The sequence below is a fragment of the Dermochelys coriacea genome, chromosome 10, assembly GCF_009764565.3.
Source record: "Dermochelys coriacea isolate rDerCor1 chromosome 10, rDerCor1.pri.v4, whole genome shotgun sequence".
NCBI classification, from domain to species: domain Eukaryota; kingdom Metazoa; phylum Chordata; order Testudines; family Dermochelyidae; genus Dermochelys; species Dermochelys coriacea.
In genome coordinates this window covers 23,522,700-23,544,028 of record NC_050077.1, presented here as the reverse complement: position 1 = coordinate 23,544,028, position 21,329 = coordinate 23,522,700, and the positions used below count along the sequence as shown (strand labels likewise).

The 21,329-nt window shown below is 43.1% G+C and overlaps 1 protein-coding gene across 7 annotated transcripts in view; it reads left to right on the top strand.

Moving 5' to 3' along the window:
- CLEC16A (C-type lectin domain containing 16A) overlaps positions 1 to 10,483 on the top strand; it is a 204,313-nt gene extending 193,830 nt beyond the window's left edge. For 4 of the 7 annotated variants that reach the window (XM_043494551.1, XM_043494549.1, XM_043494550.1 and 1 more), the window contains one exon: positions 8,737 to 10,483. In XM_043494551.1, coding sequence (XP_043350486.1) covers positions 8,737 to 9,098 — 362 coding nt within the window. In that variant the 3' untranslated portion in view covers positions 9,099 to 10,483. Of the gene's footprint in view, positions 1 to 2,154; positions 2,279 to 8,736 lie in introns of all 7 variants that reach the window. The other 3 variants (XM_038418493.2, XM_038418499.2, XM_038418500.2) reach the window with 3 other exon arrangements.
- The last annotated feature ends 10,846 nt before the right edge of the window (positions 10,484 to 21,329 follow it).

Here is a 21,329-nt window from a genome sequence, read left to right as displayed (position 1 = left end):
CTAGGCGGTGCTTACCTCAAGCAGCTCCTGGAAGCAGCGGCATGTCTCCCCTCTGGCTCCTACGCGGAGGCACGGGCAGGTGGCTCTGTGCTCTGCCCTGTCTGCAGGTGCTGCCTCTGCAACTTCCATTGGCCACGGTTCCCGGCCAATGGGAGCTGCGGGGATGGCGCTTGAGGCGGGGGCAGAGTGCGGAGTCCCCTGGCTGCCCATATGCCTAGGAGCCGCAGGAGGGACATGCCTCTGCTTCCAGAAGCCACAGCACATGTGGAGCGGGGCAAGCCCATGACCCCTCTCCCTGGCGGGAGCTCGAGGACCAGATTAAAACATCTGGAGGGTCGGATGTGGCCCCCGGGCTGTAGTTTGCTAGGTTAAGTGTAACTCTTGCAATATCTCTGATTGTTCCTTAGAAGTGAAAAAGCAGAAGTTGTTGTGTACTGGAATAAAGGAAAGTCCCTAGAGGGAAAGAGCAAACAATACAGTCCAAACAAATCACATGCATTGCTAGCAGGTTTTTTTCTGGTTATACTTGTGATCTTCCATGAAGTAACATGCCCATGTGAACAGTTGCTGTGTATAAGATGAAAACATTCTCCTGGTAGTCATACCTTCATCATTATGCCTTTTGAGCTTACAGTGTAGCCCCTTTGCTGTCAGTAACTGAAAATTGTATTATTAAATGTGCTTATGTATGTATACTAAGTGGAATAGGGATGCTTTATACTTGTGTAGAATTCATATACTAGCCTACAGTATATATTCATTGTTACACCATATTTTACTGAGTATTTTTAAAACTGTCAAGTTATAAAATGCAGCTCATTTGATCTTCCTTTTAGAAAATATATAAGGGATGATAACAAGACCTGGAGATATATAACCCAGCACTAAGTAATGAGTGTTTGGGGTTTCAGGAGGTTTTTTCCTTCTTGTGTGCCACTTACGGCGTACTGCGCTCTTAGTTGGGGCAGAAGTTGCTTTGGAAGTGAATGGGTTAAAATGGAAAGGATAGTCCTTTGTTGCTGAGTTAGAGTAATTTGCATTCTGATTTGTAGAGAATATATATTCCAAAATTCTGAGCACTGGGATCCTGTAAAAAAGCAATGCATGCCATCTTGCTGACGCCTCCTCTGTCCCTTCCATTTGTGATTCAAGTAACCTAACTGTGGTGGTGTTTCAATTCTGTTATGCTAGTAATCCTCTCTATTAACTAGGTACAAAAATACTTTTGTTTAACTAAAGTTTCTTTTCGAGAACCCTACCTATGTGCTAAGCAGACTTTCTCTTAACTACTGGTTTTCACTAGATATCTCTTTAAAATACTGCCCTTGGCTTTGTTAAAATCCAAGTGCAATATTTCAGTTTCATATCTTTAAGTAGAAATATTGGATTGTCCAAAATATTATCCTTTTGGAAAAATAGCACATGCTATCCTATAATTTATTGCCAATGAGGAATCGGAATATTACTACCACACCAACATTTCTAAAAGATTGGTTCTGTTTAATATTTTTAATGTGTCTGGCCAGATTACAGTGTAAAAGCCTACCAATCCTGCCCCCATGTGACTTCAGTGGGAGTTCAGCTGGTGTCAGAATTGCAGCATCTGGCCCTAAATACCATTAGTAAATCTCCAGATACGTAGATAACAAAATAACATGATTTTAATTGGCTTGTAAGGAAAACTAAACACACACACACACACACACACACACACACACACACACACACACACACACACACACACACACACACAAAACCTTCAGAAGTATTTTCCTAGCTTACAAGACTCTTGATAAAAGAAAAGGAGTACTTGTGGCACCTTAGAGACTAACAAATTTATTAGAGCATAAGCTTTCGTGAGCTACATAGCTCACGAAAGCTTATGCTCTAATAAATTTGTTAGTCTCTAAGGTGCCACAAGTACTCCTTTTCTTTTTGCGAATACAGACTAACACGGCTGCTACTCTGAAACCTGTGATTATGCAAGACTCTTGATGTGACTTAAAATACCACTCAGAATACCAGCAGTTATGAATAAGTCCCTGTCACTTATACTTGTTGATACTCTAATATTTATCCTTTGTGTCCATTCCAGTTTCCTTTCTGTTTCATTGTGAAAGCCTTTGTATGATATATCACTGTGTTTTCCTCTAGTAAGGTCTGGCAGGAAAGGACGACGGCGGGTGTTTAGTCTGTCGGAGGCTGACAGTCACGGTGGACACTGGGTTTAGGTCTTCAAGCAGCAGCTGCAACCGCAACTCGTGCAAAATCAATGCAGGCAGGTTCCTCCATAAGATTTCAAAAGGCCACAACGTTTAATAGAGCATAGCCATTATCTATTTCCATACTAACAGAATGACTGACTACTGTTATATGCATGAGATATAGAACTTAAAATAGCATCCACCTGTATTTGGTTATTCTGGTTAAGAGCATCATACGTAGATCTAGCAATTGACTTCTAAAAGTTTTTAACTGGTGGTTCTCATGTTGATTATTCTTGGTTATCTTGCTAAAAGAATTAAAACTCCTCTTCTTGCCTGGAAAAGGTATGTCAAGTCCCAGCTTTCAAGCAGCCATGTCTTCTCTTGAACAGGGGCAGCTATGCCTCCAGTGGAATTCAGTAAGCAGGGGTTTCTAAATTGGCATGAATGCAAACAGCTAGCCAGTCCAGCCACAGGATCTCTAGCCTATAACTCAGGTGAAAGAGAGAAACTTTCAGCTAAAGACTGTCCAATATTTGACCAGTCATATTTTCTATTCCTACAAAAATCCTCAGAATCTAGTCAGATGTTGTTATGGAATTATTTTTTCTGGCTTTGCTTCAACCAGGCAATTTAATATTCGATATGAGAAAGTGGAAAAATTAGCCTCAGGACATTACTGAAATTTACAAAATAGTAACTCTGTTTACTAGGATCAGATTAGTCTCTTTTTGTATTCTTTATAGTAGTGGCATGAAAATAGAACAATATATCCAGTTTTGTTGGATGATATATAAACAACGTCCCTTATTTTTTGTAGATTTATTAATACTCTTCTCACTTAGTTTCCTAGTTGTGTTTTAGTTGTTTATTTTTTATCCTATTGTAGGGTTACTGCATGATTTAATTAAGAGACTTTCCTTTAGATCATTTGATTTTTTTTTTCTTCCTCTGCTCCTTTCTTCCTCCTTTTTCCAAATTACCCTACTTAACACTTCCATTTCTGTAAAGTTAATCTAGGCATTATCCTGCAACTGCTGAGCAAATCATGGGGGTGCTGTGCGCCCTCACTTGTCACTGAAGCTAGTGGGAGTTAAGGGCACTCAACACCTTGTGGGATCTAGCCCTTATTTTGCAAACTCTAATCAGAAATTACTTAACTGTGTACAAAAAAAGTTTACCCGATATTTTTTCAAATGTTAATTTCCCACATCCTAGGAGTTACTGCACACCCCAGGAACTAGAGAACTAGTTAAGATCAAAAGAAACCCCTTCACCCTTTTTGTGCAAAAGTCAAATGGAACTGCCACATTTGGGAAAACTTTGACTAATACCTTAGAGGTGGAAGTGCCAGAATAACATGAGGATTCTATTCTCTCAAGATACCAGCTGCTTTGTTTCTCTCTCTCTTGCGTCTCAGTGCCTCATTGATTTGATGGAGGCTTGAGATCCAGGAGTGAGATCCTATGAGATATCTCCAAAGAAGCAGAATATCCCCTCTTTAGGGCATTTTCCGCTGGGCTTGGGGCAGGAATTCCCACAGCTTTTGTGAGAGTGTGTATTCTTGCCAAATGTCCATCCCATGTCATAGACTCTAGAGTTTTGGATCAGCTATAAAGAGGCAGTGAAACCTTCAGATGCTTCTTGGAACTGAACTCAAACACCAAACATTTTGTAGTTGGTGACTAATATCTTCTCTCACTGATAGAATGATACTGAAGGCAAGTAGCTCAGTTAACACCTCTGGAGGCTGCCAATAAAAAAAATCCTTTTGCATCAAGGTGATACTTTGATATCCACCATAAACTCCTTGTGTAGTACACATTTTCAATGTTAGTTGGTCCCCTTGCTCTGTTCCCTTGGATCCTTATTAACTTGGTTGCCTGATAATGTAAGATCATGTGATTTTTTTTTTCTAGCCTTTAAAATACTTTATACCTTGTAAGGAGGAGTGTTTTAAATTAGACATAGATCTTACCTTTTAAACTGATGTAAGTTACCAACATCCATTAGAGAAATCAAAAACTTTTGTCATGCTAGTATTAATTACCCCTATGCTGACATTCATTGTCTGCACCTACTGGGGCTATTTTTTCACTAATCCATCATTAGCACTGGCAGGTGCCCTGCTGGGATGCAGCAAATTAGTCACCGCTACTCTTAAATATAGCAATACAGTAAAGGAAATGAAGTTCAAGGAGCTACTAATGGGTTATGGAAAGTAGATGATGAAAGAAAAATTACAGCCATTAATAATAAATATAACTTGGAGAAAAAATACAGTACAGAAGATTTCTATTTATAAATTCTACAGCTGAAATATTTCAAGGGCAAGTTGAATTTGTTCTGCTGATATTTATGGTGCCATTTTCTAATCATTCCTCTGAGGTTGTTTTACAGTGTGTTGAATAGAAAATTGCATTTGTTGGCCCTGGATATGTCCTACAGATAAATATTTTTCAACCATTTATTTTTCCTTATATATATAAAAAGTGGGAGACATTTTAGCATTCATTTAGGTATTATATAGGATTGGAACAGCACAGTGCAGTAAAATTTAAAAAAAAAAAAACTTTGTCCTCTGCTTGTTTAACTCCATAGGATTTTAAAAAAAGCATTTAGGATTATATCAAAATTTCTGTGTAAGGGAAAATGGCTATAATTAAAGCAATCAGGCATAGAACTAAAATGTAACAGGTTTTTGAAGAGCTTCAGTAGAAATGCTTCATATTTGTGTCCACTGATACGCTACATTTCCCCAAATTACTAATGTGTCTGAAAAATACATTTTAGTAAGTGTTCTCACAATATTCAAAAGCCCAGATTGGGGTAAAAAATAATGGAAATTTTAAATTTTGTTTAGTCATGGACCTTATGGTTTTTTAAACTATCATAATAAATATTGCAGACATTTAAACAACTACACTACTAGAAAAAGACTTACTGGTTGGACTTTGTTTAAATTTTAGTAATTGCCTTTGAATTCAGAGAAATAAAAATTCATGTTCAACTGTAGCTCACGAAAGTTATGCTCAAATAAATTTCGCAAAAAGAAAAGGAGTACCCGTGGCACCTTAGAGACTAACAAATTTATTAGAGCATAAGCTTTCGTGAGCTACAGCTCACTTCATCGGATGCATTTGGTGGAAAAAGCAGAGGAGAGATTTATATACACACACACAGAGAACATGAAACAATGGGTTTATCATACACACTGTAAAGGAGAGTGATCACTTAAGATAAGCCATCACCAGCAGCAGGGGGGGGGAAAGGAGGAAAACCTTTCATGGTGACAAGCAAGGTAGGCTAATTCCAGCAGTTAACAAGAATATCTGAGGAACAGTGGGGGGTGGGGTGGGGTGGGGGGGAGAAATAACATGGGGAAATAGTTTTACTTTGTGTAATGACTCATCCATTCCCAGTCTCTATTCAAGCCTAAGTTAATTGTATCCAGTTTGCAAATTAATTCCAATTCAGCAGTCTCTCGTTGGAGTCTGTTTTTGAAGCTTTTTTGTTGAAGTATAGCCACTCTTAGGTCTGTGATCGAGTGACCAGAGAGATTGAAGTGTTCTCCAACTGGTTTTTGAATGTTATAATTCTTGACGTCTGATTTGTGTCCATTCATTCTTTTACGTAGAGACTGTCCAGTTTGGCCAATGTACATGGCAGAGGGGCATTGCTGGCACATGATGGCATATATCACATTGGTAGATGCGCAGGTGAACGAGCCTCTGATAGTGTGGCTGATGTGATTAGGCCCTCTGATGGTGTCCCCTGAATAGATATGTGGACAGAGTTGGCAACGGGCTTTGTTGCAAGGATAGGTTCCTGGGTTAGTGGTTCTGTTGTGTGGTGTGTGGTTGCTGGAGAGTATTTGCTTCAGATTGGGGGGCTGTCTGTAAGCAAGGACTGGTCTGTCTCCCAAGATCTGTGAGAGTGATGGGTCGTCCTTCAGGATAGGTTGTAGATCCTTGATGATGCGTTGGAGAGGTTTTAGAAAACACTCACTCTCACAGATCTTGGGAGACAGACCAGTCCTTGCCTACAGACAGCCCCCCAATCTGAAGCAAATACTCACCAGCAACCACACACCACACAACAGAACCACTAACCCAGGAACCTATCCTTGCAACAAAGCCCGTTGCCAACTCTGTCCACATATCTATTCAGGGGATACCATCATAGGGCCTAATCACATCAGCCACACTATCAGAGGCTCGTTCACCTGCGCATCTACCAATGTGATATATGCCATCATGTGCCAGCAATGCCCCTCTGCCATGTACATTGGCCAAACTGGACAGTCTCTACGTAAAAGAATGAATGGACACAAATCAGACGTCAAGAATTATAACATTCAAAAACCAGTTGGAGAACACTTCAATCTCTCTGGTCACTCGATCACAGACCTAAGAGTGGCTATACTTCAACAAAAAAGCTTCAAAAACAGACTCCAATGAGAGACTGCTGAATTGGAATTAATTTGCAAACTGGATACAATTAATTTAGGCTTGAATAGAGACTGGGAATGGATGAGTCATTACACAAAGTAAAACTATTTCCCCATGGTATTTCTCCCTCCCACCCCACCCCCCACTGTTCCTCCGATATTCTTGTTAACTGCTGGAATTAGCCTACCTTGCTTGTCACCATGAAAGGTTTTCCTCCTTTTCCCCCCCCTGCTGCTGGTGATGGCTTATCTTAAGTGATCACTCTCCTTACAGTGTGTATGATAAACCCATTGTTTCATGTTCTCTGTGTGTGTGTATATAAATCTCTCCTCTGCTTTTTCCACCAAATGCATCCGATGAAGTGAGCTGTAGCTCACGAAAGCTTATGCTCTAATAAATTTGTTAGTCTCTAAGGTGCCACGGGTACTCCTTTTCTTTTTGCGAATACAGACTAACACAGCTGCTACTCTGAAACCTGTCAAATAAATTTGTTAGTCACAAGTTTTCTTTTTGTGGATACAGACTAACATGGCTGCTACTCTGAAACATTTTCTTAGCAATTCTTTGTCTTTCATGCAAGTCTTGCATTGTTTCCACTAATATCATTTACCACATTCTCCCCAAAGCTTTTTTTCATGGCTAATAAGAAAAACCTGCAGGGTTATTTTGCATCAGCACTGTCTTTCAAAAGGCAGTTAGTGGTGACACTTGAAAAAAAAGTGGGAGCCAAGATTTTGCTACAATTTATAAATCTTGTTTTTCTTTTAAAAAAAAAAAAAAAAAGCAAGAGTCTGTAGCCTGCAGACTATCAGCAAAAGTGAAATGAAGTGGTTTCTGAAGTGAAAATATACATTTGTTTGGAGTCTTGTTAGCAGAAAGATGAGAATTTTACAATGGAAGGGATAAAAACAGTGTCTCTCACCCACACCCAAACCACTCATTCTCTCTCTCTCTCTCTCTCTCTCTCTCTCTCGGGTGACCATTCTAAGCTCTTATGGTTTTTTTCTTGTGTTTTGCCTTAAGTTTATATTTTCTGTTCTTACAGGATTAACTGGAATTCATATTGAAACTGAAATGTCTTTAAAGGTCATGCTGGAGTTAAAAAAAAAAAAAAAAAAAAAAAAAAAACAGTCCTGAGCTTGCTTTCTACTTACTAGAATGCCTTGTAGAATTTTCTGCAGACTGCAGAATTTTCTTGTGCACTTAGATATGCTGTCTCTGAAATGAAGAGCCATATAAATAGTCTGGTATCTGGTTACCTGTGTTACTCCATTTCTGTTAGTTACTGTAATCTGAAATGATGCATATTGGCCTGACCTGGGAGACTTTCTAATATAGGACAAAATTTATAAGCCAATTGGGGGTTTTTCACCTCTGAAATATCCATTGAAGCCAAATTGGCAATTTTTCTGTCACTTGTTTAGGATTTTTAAGAAAGAGGTGAAAAGGAATGTTATTAAAATGCTTCTCATTAGTGTAATTGTTCCTAGCCATCTTCATTTTGTTTGCTCAGTGCTGCCTCAGTGAGCAAACAAAAGTGCAAGAGGAATAAACGTGTATCTGCATTAATCGAACGGTTCTGTAGAATTATTTTCCTTCCTATTCTCCCATGGTTGAATTGACATAAGTTATAGTTTGTTTGTTTCACAGCTTCTTTAGAACCAGGTTGCTTCATGGGAAATGAATTCTACAGTTTTCTGTTTCCAGAGAGCTTCCTGATATGGGTTTATGTTGGTTGCTCTTATTTATGCTAAATTCTAAAAAAGCTCTTTTCACTACTCTCCTCCAGTTCATCCCACCAGAAATAATAGTGATGTCACACTGTCACATTTCAAATGAATTACTTACACATACCGTATTTAATAGCTGTCAATTCAAAAAGCTTACAGCTGGCATTTCACATCTCTACTAAATATTTCATTATTTACATGATCACAGGGTACATGTGTAAACATACTGCTTTACAGATCTTTGGTTTCCTCCTGAGTTTAAGTAGCAAGTAAAGAGCTTTATACTGTTGGTGTTTGTCATGTGTATTGAGCACAACTGAAATGCTAACTACTGCCTAATGTTTTCTTTAGTAGGTGACTCTTCAGCTCTTGAACAGCCTCCCATGACCTTTTCCAGTCAGGTGGTGATGGCTGATGAAACCTCTTCAGCTGCCTCAAAATCTGGCAAGAACTCTGTAAAGAACCCTGAAGTGGAAACAGCTAACCTATCCCCTAGCCTGATTCCTGCACAACAGCCCACAATATCTCTAATCTCCGATGACAATACAGATGCACTGAGCGTAGAGTCACTTACACTGGTCCCACCGATTGATCCACACAGCATTCATACTTTCAGCTGCATTCCTCAGTCTTCCTTGCCATCTGAAGTTTGCAGAGTGACAGAGGGAGAGGGTTCCGATCAGAGTCAACAAGCAGACTATGATGAACAGTGAAGAAAATGCAACTGAGTGCTCTGTATTTTCTTTAAGTGAGGTGATGGGGGCATTAATAAAGCCAAAAAGGCCAGCTGGCTCACAAGAAAGAGGCCAATTACTCAGTAACTCAACATATAGGCAACTCTTTAAAATAAACATTATACGTTCAGCATTTTTGAAGGAAATCTCTACTGTCATATGGGAAAGTGAAGAAGCTTTGTTGGGCTACCTTGGCTTCATGATGTTTTACTTCTCCAAATATGGAGAGACAGCATTTGCCAGAAAAAGGAAATATTTTAGAATATTATAGTACAGAGATGCTGTTTCCAATTGAAACAGTTTTTCTATTCTCTCGGTCTTATTTTAGAGGTATGGCATAAAAACAGACTTGGCCACTTTCAGTATTGTATTCATAGGATTGTAAGCTTTAATATTGTATCCTCTATATAATATTTATTTCAATGTTCAACATAAATATCGAGCAAAGTTTTTTTATTAAAATGAATTGAACCCCGATATAAAAATCAAAGGCTTATTCAGGTTAATATAAGATAGTTTTTTGCATAACCAACTACAGAGGAATGTGAAGTATTTTAAGAGACTGATTTTCTTAAATGATTGCTTTAGTCTGTTTGTTCACTTCTGACAGAGGCAAATTGCTACATCTGAGGAATGGCAAAATCCCTTCTGCAGAAGGACACTGTCTCTTCTTTAGAAACAGCCACAAGAACTTGTGCTATATACAAGTTTCCATCTCCAATGTAGCCAGGAAGCCACCTTACCCAGCTGATGATATCTCACTTTAGAAGAATGAAACTCAAAAGGGAATATACTGATTTTTTCTATATGGAACCAGCTAATCCTGATGTTAACCAGATTAAACTTCTCAGTGAATGTGAATCTGATCTGAAGCCTATCTGATCTGTAGGTCCTGGTACACAGAAGATAGAAATTAAAGAGAAAGCATAAAACTTGGCAGAAGTTTGGCATGTTCTTTGCTGAATTGATTCATACCTTAACATGAATCGAATTTAACCATTCTCAAATAACTCTGAAGTGCATTCATTTCAAGTGGTGATAAAACTAGCAGGAAATAATTATTTCTGCATAGATGATGATGTAAAGTATTTTCTGGTTCTCAAAAATTAACCTATACTTGTTTTTGCTTTTGTTTTGATTTTAGTTAGCAACAGAGCCTATTATCTGATTCTGTTCCTGTTGAAATCAGTGAGAATTTGCCATTGCTTTCAATGGTAACAAAACTAGACTCCAGTGTTGTGTAGGATTAATTTGAAAAGTGTGTACCTATCTTCCATTTGCCCTACCATGATTACACGATTGTTTGGCCCTCAATAAGGGAATACTTGAGCAGGATGTTTTAAAGGTTGTATTTTTATATTTGACACCCCACTGACTTTTGGTCTAACTTTGTTTGCTGCTTGCTTTTTCAGGCTTGGTCCTTTGTGAAGCAACTTACCCTTAGTAATAGACACATAAAATACACATATACACAATGTTAGAGGTGGTGGTGGAGCCATTAAGTGTTTGTTCCTATGTTCATAATTGACTGCTTCGGATCTGTTACACTGTCTGATTCCTGTGGACTTCAGCAGGCATTTAACCAGTCTGAGGGTCTGATCCTGCAAATGCTATGACCCCAAACCCCACATGAAGTCTGAGAGTTAGGGGTCCTCAGCACCATTCAGGCGGTTCTTAGCAACTCAGATCAGAATTTGGCCCTCGGGTGGAATGGGAGCCCATATTTCTTTTGGACCATTCTTAGACATGGTAGTCAACAGACCATCTCAAAAAATTACCTGCTTATTTCAAAAATCTTCTTTTGTGTTAGATGTGACATTTCACTCGACCTAGATCAGAGAAAATGCCATATTGCAAACCTAATTGTTCTAAATAGTATTACTTTTAAATGGAAATTTGGGGTCTTTGTTAAAAGAAACATATTTACCTAATTTAAAACTACATTCTAGTTCAATTAAGTCAACAGGCACACAATAGGCCAGTTAGCACGCAATGCAGCTTCTTACCTCTAAGTCATAATGTGCACCAAGAGATGGGACAAAGGAATTTTTTTAATAAGCTTACAGAAAAGTAAGATTTGAAAGGAAATTGTCTTAGTCTCTGCTTCCAGGTACATTGTGGTCACTTTAAAAGCCAACAATCTACTTGAATTGTCTGCTGGAAGCTTTAAAGGAAAGAGGAGAGTGAAAACGTATATTGAAAAAGAAGAAATAGAAATAAATGACTAAACAATTATGACATTCAAACAATTGCTCAGACTTGTTTGTTTCTAACCTTAAAACATATAAGAATTGACAGTGCCTTAATGCTGCATTAAGGAGAAAAAGAGTACTTGTGGCACCTTAGAGACTAACAAATTTATTTGAGCATAAGCTTTCGTGAGCTACAGCTCACTTCATCGGATGCATTCGGTGGCTCACGAAAGCTTATGCTCAAATAAATTTGTTAGTCTCTAAGATGCCACAAGTACTCCTTTTCTTTTTTGCGAATACAGACTAACACGTCTGCTATTCTGAAACCTGGCATTAAGGACAGTTCACCATATAAAACCCCTATAGATACTGAAATGTATCTTCTGGAAATCTTTGATCTGTTTACAAATATAGTGTATTACTCGTCTGCTGCGCTTCGAGGAATATCGTACCTGCCACTTATCAGAAGAGCTCAAGAGCTGGCTCCCTTTCGCTGTAAAAGGGAAGTATAAACAAGAAAGCATTGGCACAGCAGCCACCTTTTTTTTTTTTTTTTTTTTTTTTTTTTTTTTTTGAACTTGATTGATTGAATCGATGTGTTCTCAGTATTGTCTTAACCAACTCCTCACTGTTCTCCAAACATACTGGTCAATCTTAAGGCTCAGTATTTTCAGGGCAATTCTGTGGGGTCTGTAAAGAGGATCATTATAAAAATAACGTGTAGAAATGGACCAGAACATAACACTGGATTTGAACTCACTCAAACGTGGTGAGGAGATGCTATGGTCTGATTGTGAATTTTGGGGTTTGTTCCCATCCTTTAACCATGTGTTCGCATGGTTCTTGCTGAATGCTAACTAGGTAAACCCCCTCAAATTCCTTCCTGTGAGAAGAGACCAGCAAAGAAGTCTGTGGTGTATTGAATGTGACTTTGGCAGTTTTAGTCTATTCTTCTTACATGTATTTTATCAAATCTGTACCAAGATGCTATAGTTCACATGGGCTGTTCTATCTTGCCTCACCTTTGCTCTGCCCCCATCACCCTGATGGTCTTAGTTTTCAATGAACTGTAAGAGTAGAACCTAGCTTTTCAATCTAACAGAGTAACTGCAACATACACTTAAGTAATCTAGTGTAGGAAAAATATCTAGAGATATAAGGCCTGATTCTGATCTCCCCTTTACCGGAGTAAATCAGGAATAATTCTTCCAGAATCAGTGGAGTTATGTGGGTATAAAACTCGTTTGAAGCCACATTCACTTTCCTGAGGCTTTTTAAAATTTAAATTTAGGAAATTGTATTTTTGGTTTCCTTTTTAGGATTCTGTGGATTAACCATGCTCAGTAGAAATGTTGTCATTGTGCTAATATACAAATAAAGGGCCCATAATTTGAGAGAGTAATTGCCTTGGTCCCACAGTAAGGGATGAGTGCACACACGTTCTCCAATGCTAATTGGTGGTAGTTTAAAATTCAGATTGGATGAGCTATTGTACGTTTTATTAACAAACTGCTGGCTACCCAAGGAAATAGTGCATTTTGTTCCTTAAATTTGGCAGAGGGTTGTAAATATAGAATTAACTGGGTAAAGGAGTGCTTCAGCATTCCTCATGACCTTTAGTTCAAGGAATTCTAAACTTTGTTCAGTTAAGGGCTTTGTTAACAAAAGGTGAGAGGATCTGTTCTTCCATCACATGTATGAAATTAGTGCAAGTAATTTCACATTCTGGATTGTTGTCGTTAAAAATATGCCTGATGCCCAGACCAGAATTCCAGATCAGAGAAGAGTCAAATCTGGATCCCTGTTCACAATTTAGGCCCATCTGTAGTGAGCCTCATAAATCCCTTGCACGTAAGTGAAAGCAGAAATAATGTTCCTGTGTGGATTTCAGTTCTAAAGTTTCATGGCTATCTTATGCGTGCAAAGTTTTAAAAGATATTGAAAGTTTAAATGATTTAGTTATAGCAAAATGAGCAGCAGCCAGCAGGTTTTAAGTTCTGATTTTTCTAATTAAGCAATAAGACATGGGTAGCTGTAATTTCTATACTGTTATGATAAGTGGCCTTGGATGATTATTTTAACCACTCTAGATATGCAATAATCACCCTGTAATTGAGTATCATTTTTCCAATAGGAAATGGATTTTATTAATAAAATAAGGGAAACCCATCAGGTCAAATGTATCCAGATTTCTGAAGCCAATCATAAAATTCAACAACGTATCTGTTGCTATATGCTGTGTTTAATGTGTTCTTTTTTATCTCACATGTTGCTGTGCCTGTATTTGCTCTTATGGGTACATAACTAAAAAATAACCTACTTAATATTCACTATGCTAATCACTGCTTCTCCACAAAATTACCAGTCATCCTACTTCTCTTCTGAACAAAGTTTAATAAGGTGAGTGCTGTTATCTGAAAAAATTATTGGATAGCTACTACCTGGAGAACTAAACCTATTAACTAAATGCCAAAATGAAAGATTTGAGAAGGGAGAGGGAGGCATCATGCTGTGGTGAGAAATCTGCCTTCCACCTCCAGCTACTTGGAAGGGAGAGGCTGCTGGGCTTTTTAGAGGGGTGCTGCCTTTGATCCTTTTCTTTCTGGCTACTTCATGTGATATATTTAATGCTCCCTTCCCATCCTATACTCTCCTCTGGATGCTAGAAAGGAGTTTTCTTTTCCACACACATGAAAAGCTCCACTACCCTGTCACCACCACTACCACCATGTTTCTGGTCACTGTACTCCCTTAACCAAGTCTCCTTTTCTGCATGGTCCTCTCAGAGTAGCTTCACTGCTTGCCTCTGCTGTTGTTCAGAGCTTTCCCAAACATCAGCAGGATGAAATTTAAATTCTTGTCAGTCCTACTGCTTCCCTCAGGCTTCTGAACAACAGCAGTGAACCTGAGCAGAATTTTGTTAGTTTCACTTTGCTGCTGTGCAGAAATCTCTGAGCATCAACAGAGGCACTGGAAAGACAGTATTGCACTGGGTCAAATTCAGAAGGTTCTCTTCACACAATAAGGGCCAGAAATGTAATGTTTTTATAATATACAACTATTGCTGTCTTTGGCTCCCCAAAGTTTGTTCGAGCCCTACAGATTGCTAAAATTGTATTCCTTTTACAAAATATTCTATAAGATGTTGCTCAGTACTTTTACTAGTATATTACAAATTTAACACTAAATTGCACTTGTCAAAATAATAGTACATTTTGGAGGCAGTCGCCCATTTTATTGTATTTGATTACTTAGTAATTTTCAGAATTCAGTCATCAGTAATGAGTCATCCAGTCATTAGTGTGAATTAAAGTGCTACTATATTGGATTAGAAAATTCTGTAGATAACTATTCATTGTTTATTTTTTAATCATTGTAGTGACTGGGTAGTATGTATATTTCACATACACAAGAGGTGAGTCTATATAAAGTTTCTTGATGTAATCAAATAACACATCACTTAATGAATAGTAATATTTAATGGCATTTATTTAATTTGAATTGTTTTTTGAAGAAAATGATCCAGAGCCAGAGGTAAATAAGGTACGGGTACTGTGTTCCCAGTATTAGTTTAAAATAAGCTGTCAGACATTGTGTATGATTCTCTTGGCCATTGGCTTAGTTCTTTATACCAGTGAAAATATTCTGATTTGGTTGCATTTTCCTCTCTGGTGTAAATGACTTCCTCAGGGCTGAGACAGAGGAAAACCTGGCCCGTCTGTTAATGTTTATTACCCGATAAGTGGATGTAAGGACTAAGTGCAGTTGAAAACGTCATAGTGTACATGAAGCTAATTTAAGAGGGGGCAGGAATTGCAAATGGTTTCAGTTTTGCAAATTAGAGATGATTTACAGAGCCCTGAAAGTCTGGCTTTGCCCTGTATAAACACTAAGTAGTAATCCGTTAAATCATTGTAACTTCAGGGAGCCCAGTTGTCAGCCTCTCCACCTGTAAATGTTTCTTTTGTTGTTTGAGCTATTGAACTTTGTTGCAAACATTTTGCTTCATTTTAAATTGCTTTGAAAGTTCACTTCTGTTTTAGGTACAAAGGGGGAAACAAACCTATTTTTTTACATAAGTGAATGTATTCAGGCATTGTGCAGTACATAATCACTCTGAGCAGAAAGGACTGTCTTCTTATGAAATATAGTTGAATAATCTTGTGTATGAGATGTACTTGATTAAAAAATGCAAACATAGGGTGGATTTAATTCTGAAATGTCTTTTCTATATGCAATAACTATAAACTATTTAACATAGATTGTATTAGACATTCAGTGTAAATGTGACAGTTCATTATGTTCATTTAAACTGAAGGAAAATGTAAATAGATGTCTGGGGGAGGGGAAAAATTAGGAAATATTTGTGTACATTTCTGAAACCTTACAGACTTCTTCTACAGAAGGGTGAATTTCCTGGCAGGAATCGTGATTCACTGGGTGTTGAACACCTGGACAGGCATGAATAATGGAATTTTCTTTGTAAATTGAACTTTGCAATAAAAATGGTGTAACTGAGAACCTGTCATCTTCTGTTACTGGATTTGTTACGTGCAAGCACATACAGTAACCGTGCACAGCAGCACTATTACCTCACTCTCAGTAGTTTGCTTTAATTAATAGGGACAAAGTTGTGTGGGTTTGGTTTGGGAACCCTCCAGTTAAAAATGGAGCTAACAGGAAAGTAGCCAGCAAAGACGGTGGGAGGTAGTGGTTAAGGATATAGAGCAAGGGACAAAGAGGATGGCTGGGCCATAGTTGAAGTAGCTATCACTAAAAGGCAGCATTCGCTTTCAGTTTGAAAATGTCCTTTTTGACTGTCAGATGTGATTTCTTCCCAGCTCCACCCTGCGCTCCCATGGTGTGAAGTGCCAGACTCGTGTATGGACCCTTTCAACTGAGATTATTAGGTGCATTCCTGTTATTTAGCCACTTCATCTCCAGGGATGAATTAGTGACCACACTGTCCTTGCAAAGCATTCTTTTTCAAGCTAATTATTCCTCCAGTAGAAGAGTCTGAGAAGAGAAGAAATTGAATTACATTGTACCATGAAATAAGCAAACTGTATAATGAATAGATAAGAGAAAATGGCCCATAACTATGGGAAGCAGGTCGAGGACCATAAAAGAAAAGAAATCAGTGAGTTTATTTTAAATCTGCAACAGAATGAACTGAATTTTACATTTCATAATGGGAACTTGACTAGGTAGGTATTTTGTGGGTATAATTGTGAGGTGCCCCTCCCCATTTTAAGTTGCTTTCATCTCCTCCCTACTCCTCAAAAGTCACACCATTAGCAGCCTTACCCTTGTGTCAGAGCAGGCTTCTGGAGCACCTGACATCAAAATCAATACACCATCTGAAAGAAGTAGGCATTATTATCCCCTTGCTCCAGAGAGGTCAAACAAGGCGGTGAAATGACTTGGCCAGCAACACAAATGTGCATGAGATGGAACCAAGAGTCCTGACTCCAGGCCCTATCTAGACCATTCTGCCTGAAAAGTGAGTTCAGTAGAATGCTGCTCAGCACTGACCTGTAAGGCCTTGTTTACACGCACATTGTACCACATAACTATATTGGTATCACAACAGAGTTCCTCCTTTGCCTTGGTGAGTCCCGTGCTTATTGGCAGATTTGCTCGCCTCAGAGCTTTATGGCAGCCCTCAGTTTGGCCACTTTCGTGGCTCAAATCTGCCATTCACTCAGTTAGCTCATCACTGGCCAGCATGGGGAAAAGGAAGAAGAACAATCCCCGCAGTCTCTGCTGATCCACCTAGTGGATCGGGGAACAGTCCAGAGACCTTCCCCTCTGGTGGAACCCCCAGTCCAGGTCAACTCCTCCAGTATCAAGTAGGGAGTTGGGGGGGGGGGGGAATGGAGGGAACCCGGGCCCGCCCTCTACTCCGGGTAGCCCAGGGCCATGTGTATTGCAGTTGTCTATAGTGGCTCCTGTAACAGCTGCGTGACAGCTACAACTGCCTGGGCTACTTCCCCTTAGCCTCTTCCCAACACCTTATTCTCACAACAGGACCTTCCTCCTGATGTCTGATACTTCTCACTCTTAGCTTCTTGCACCTCTTGCTCCCAGCTCCTCGCATGCACACCACAAACTGAAGTGCCCTGATTAGCCTGCCCATCTTAATTGATTTTAGCAGCTTCTTGATTGGCTGCAGGTGTTTGCCTTAATTGTTTCCAGAAAGTTCCTGATTGTTCTGAAACCTCCACTGTTGCCTTACCCAGGGAAAAGGGACCTACTTAACCTGGGGCTACTATATCTGCCTTCTATTACTCTCCTGTAGCCCTCTGGCCTGGAGGGAGAAGGAAGGAGAGGGCTGCTACTCCTGCTGCTGTTAAGCCCTGGGCTCTCCCTACTGCTGCTCCCTGCCCCTGGCTGGGCCAGACACCACCCCCTCCTTCTCTGCTACCTGGTTGCTGGCCAGCAGCTGCAACCCCCCACCCTCGGGTGCTGCTATTGCTCCAATTACAGCCCCTGGGGGGGGAGCATGCTGGCCTGCTCCCCAGAAGAGGGGAGTGAGGGGCCCCAGCTGTTGCTGCTGTGGCCACCACTACCTGAGAGGGGTCCTTTCTGCCTGCCCGGACTACCGCCTGGAGTTCCTGGACCTGCTGCTGTGGATGTTACTGCCCTGAGGAGGAGAAGAGGAGGACCATCTACCAGTGGGGGAGCACCTAGAAACTTTGCAGACTACCATGGAGGGGGTCTTTCGAACTGAGTAACTTTCAAACTGTGCTCTTGTGGTGGGGGTTTTGACTGTGTTTGTAGGGACACAGAGCGTGGCATGGAGCTGCCCCCCCAATCCATCTCTGTCTCGCTCAACCCCCAGCACCATTGCTCCCTCCATCACCCCCACCCCCACCCCCACTGGCTGTTTACCATCTGCCTCAGCTCTTGCCTCTGGACTCAGCTGCTTGCTTGGTTTGCTATGCCCTATTTCCACCCTTTGGGCCAGAAGCAGCAGCTAGCCTAAACAGATTTTGTGCAAGCGCATGTGGGCACACGTGCCCCCCCACCCCCCGGACTGCCCACCTCGCAGCTTTGCCTTTTGCTATCTGCCCCATTTGCTCCTTGCAGCCTTCCCCCTCTTTTACTACAGCCCCCCTTACTAGCTTCAGTTTGTTTGCCTGCCCCGCCCATTTCCCTCTGCAGCCTTTTGTTTTGTTTGCCCCGCCCCAGTCTCTAAAGCTAGCCCCTTGCTTTCCCTGACCTAACTCCAGCCCGCTTAGCCCCTTGCTCCGTGCACCCATGCCCCCTCCCATGTGCTTGTGCCACTCCCCTTTTTTAGTTTAAACCCTCTTAACTGCACCCCAATGCTGTTGTATTCCTCCCTCCCCTAGTGCAGCTAGAGGAGCCGGAATCCCACCCAGTGTTGCTCATTGACCCCTAATCCCTGATTGCCCCCCCGTCCAACCCACGCCCTTTGGCACCCTCCTCCCCTGCCTGCAGCCTAGCGGGGAGGAGTGGTCGACCTACTTCCCCTTCTCCTTCTAGTGTCTCCCCTTCCCTCTCTGCTCACGATGGTGGGGGATGAGACGAGTGGGGTCCCTCCAGAAAACCCCACCACCTGCTCCCCAAGCCACCCCATTGCCCCCCCAAGCCTCTACCTCTGCTGCTGCAGCTGAACCACCTCCTACTGCCTCCACTGGGGCACTGGCAGCGACCAGCACCGGAACAACCTCTGCTGCTGCCACGGCCCTCTGACCCTGGGGAAGCCCCCCCAGCCAGCGGGAAGGGCCAGGGAAAAAAGAAGGGGAAGGGCCCGCAAAAAAGACCAAGCCCTCCATGGCAGGGGCTGCCCCCACTGCCATGGCCCCACCACCAGCCATGGCGTCCCTCACTGCTGTTCCCTCCACCAGCTCTGCGGGTGTCCCTACCCCAGCCCCCAGGGTGTACACCCTGGTGGTAGCACCTCCCCCACCCATCATCTCCTCTACCATCTATAGCTGCTGGGGCCCCTTCCCGACCTTGACCAGGAAGCATGGCATCCGTTGCTTCCTGGTGCCCGCCTTGCCCCACATGGAGACCTAAGTGCAGGCTTTGGCGAGGGTGATGGGGCCCTCGGCCATTGTGGCGACCTCCAAAATGTACGGAAAGGTTGTGTTCTTCCTAGCATCGGAGGCCGCCACCCAGGAGGCGGTGGAGAAGGGCCTGGCGGGGGGGAGGGGCGTGTTCGTCCCCCTAAAGCCACTAGAGGACGTCTGCCTGGTCCTGACCTCCGTCCCTCCCTTTCTCCCCAATGACGCCCTGTTACCTGCCCTCTCTATCCTGGGGAAAACCCATCTCCATGGTCAGCTCTCTCCCACAGGGCTGCAAAGACCCCACCCTCCGTCACATCCTCTCGTTCCGCGGGGAGGTGCAGCTTCAACTGCCGCCGGCAGCATGTGGTGGAGAGGCGCTGGAGGGGTCATTCTTGGTCCCCTACCAGGGGGCCCATTACCAGGTACACTACTGTACGGGGGAGGCCCGGTGCTACCTTTGCCTCGCAATGGGGCACATCCGGAGGGACTGCCCCTTGGCCCAGCAAGGAGGGGCATCCGGGACCCCTGAGCCCCAGCAGGGCACCGGCCCCATCATCGCCGGCACCCCTGGCTGCCTGGCACCCGAAACCATCCCTCCTCCTTCCCAGTCTACCATTGCTCCCACTTGGGCCCAAGGGGCACCTCCCACCTATGCCTAGACAAGCGGGAGAGCCCCGCCCCCACTGCTTGCAATCTGGTGGGGCCTGTGGAGGAGGGTGCGGCAGGGACACGGCCAGGCATGGGAGAGGGCCCGCCCCAAGGGGAATCTTTCCTCCCTTGTGCTGCCCCACCGTTACCCCCTCGAGTCCCTGAGCCATCACCCCTGCCCCCTGACATGACCCCTGCTAGCCAGCCCCCAGATGATGCCATGGAGGACTCCTTCCATCTGATGCAGAGGCCCCCCGGAAGACCTGGAAGGGAGGCACCGATGCTGAGCCTTCCCCTTTACCCACGGGTGTGTTCCATCCACCAGTGCCGGCTGGGGAAGACGTGGCAGCACTGGAAGGCAGTATCTCCCCTCCATGGGAATCCCTCCCCCATGAGGCCCCGAGGGAGCCCCTTCTGCCCTGGTACCTTCTGAAGCCTCTGTGAGCCCCGAGGCGACCATTGCATCGGGTGCCGGTGGGGAGAACCACGGGGTGGTGAAAAGCAATCTCCCCTCCATATACTAGGAGATCGAGGCCCTAGATCTGACCCCGGTCACCCAGGGGGAGGACAACCCTTTGACAGCGGGCCTTGATCTGGGCGCCCTCACTCCAGCCCCCCTTTCCCCATGCTCCCTCCCCCGAACCGTTGCTTCCGCTCCCACCTCCAAGGAGCCCCGGACTCCTCCATCAACCCAGTACAGAAGGCACCCTGCTGATGGCTGCCGAGCCTGTTGAGGCGATGGCCAGTGCCACGCAGCCGGGATCTGAGCCACCAGGGGCATCCCTTGTTGGGGTGGAGCAATCGACCTCCTTCCCGGGCGGGGGCCCTACAGAAGATAGTCCACATCCTGATGCCGTGGCTGCCAAATCCACCATAAAGCCTGCGCCCAGCATCGCTGAGAGCCCCCTCCCCATCCCCTCAATCCTTGAACATGATCGGGAGGTGCCACCATCCAGCTACTTGGCTCCTGAAGCCCAGAATCTCACCCCTACCCCTGTCCCTGATCCCGGCCCTGCCCTTGATGCTGACCCTGTCCCTATCCCGTCCACCTCCCACAATGTTATTGCCACCCCTGGGGCTGTCTCCTTCCCTTTTCCAGCCGACGAACCTCAGGGAGTAGCCTTTGTGTTTCCCTGCCCCAACCCACTAGGGGCTGCTACCTTCCCTCCGCTGCACCTTATTGCCCCAGGGTTTGAGGCAGGCCGTGTGGTGCCAGCCCATTGGGCGCACCGTCGGGGGTCCGCATCCTGCCTGCCCATCTCGGTGGGCCACGGGGCTGTACCACACAGGCCCCATCAGGGGATGACCAGGAGACAGTAACCCCACCCCCCCAC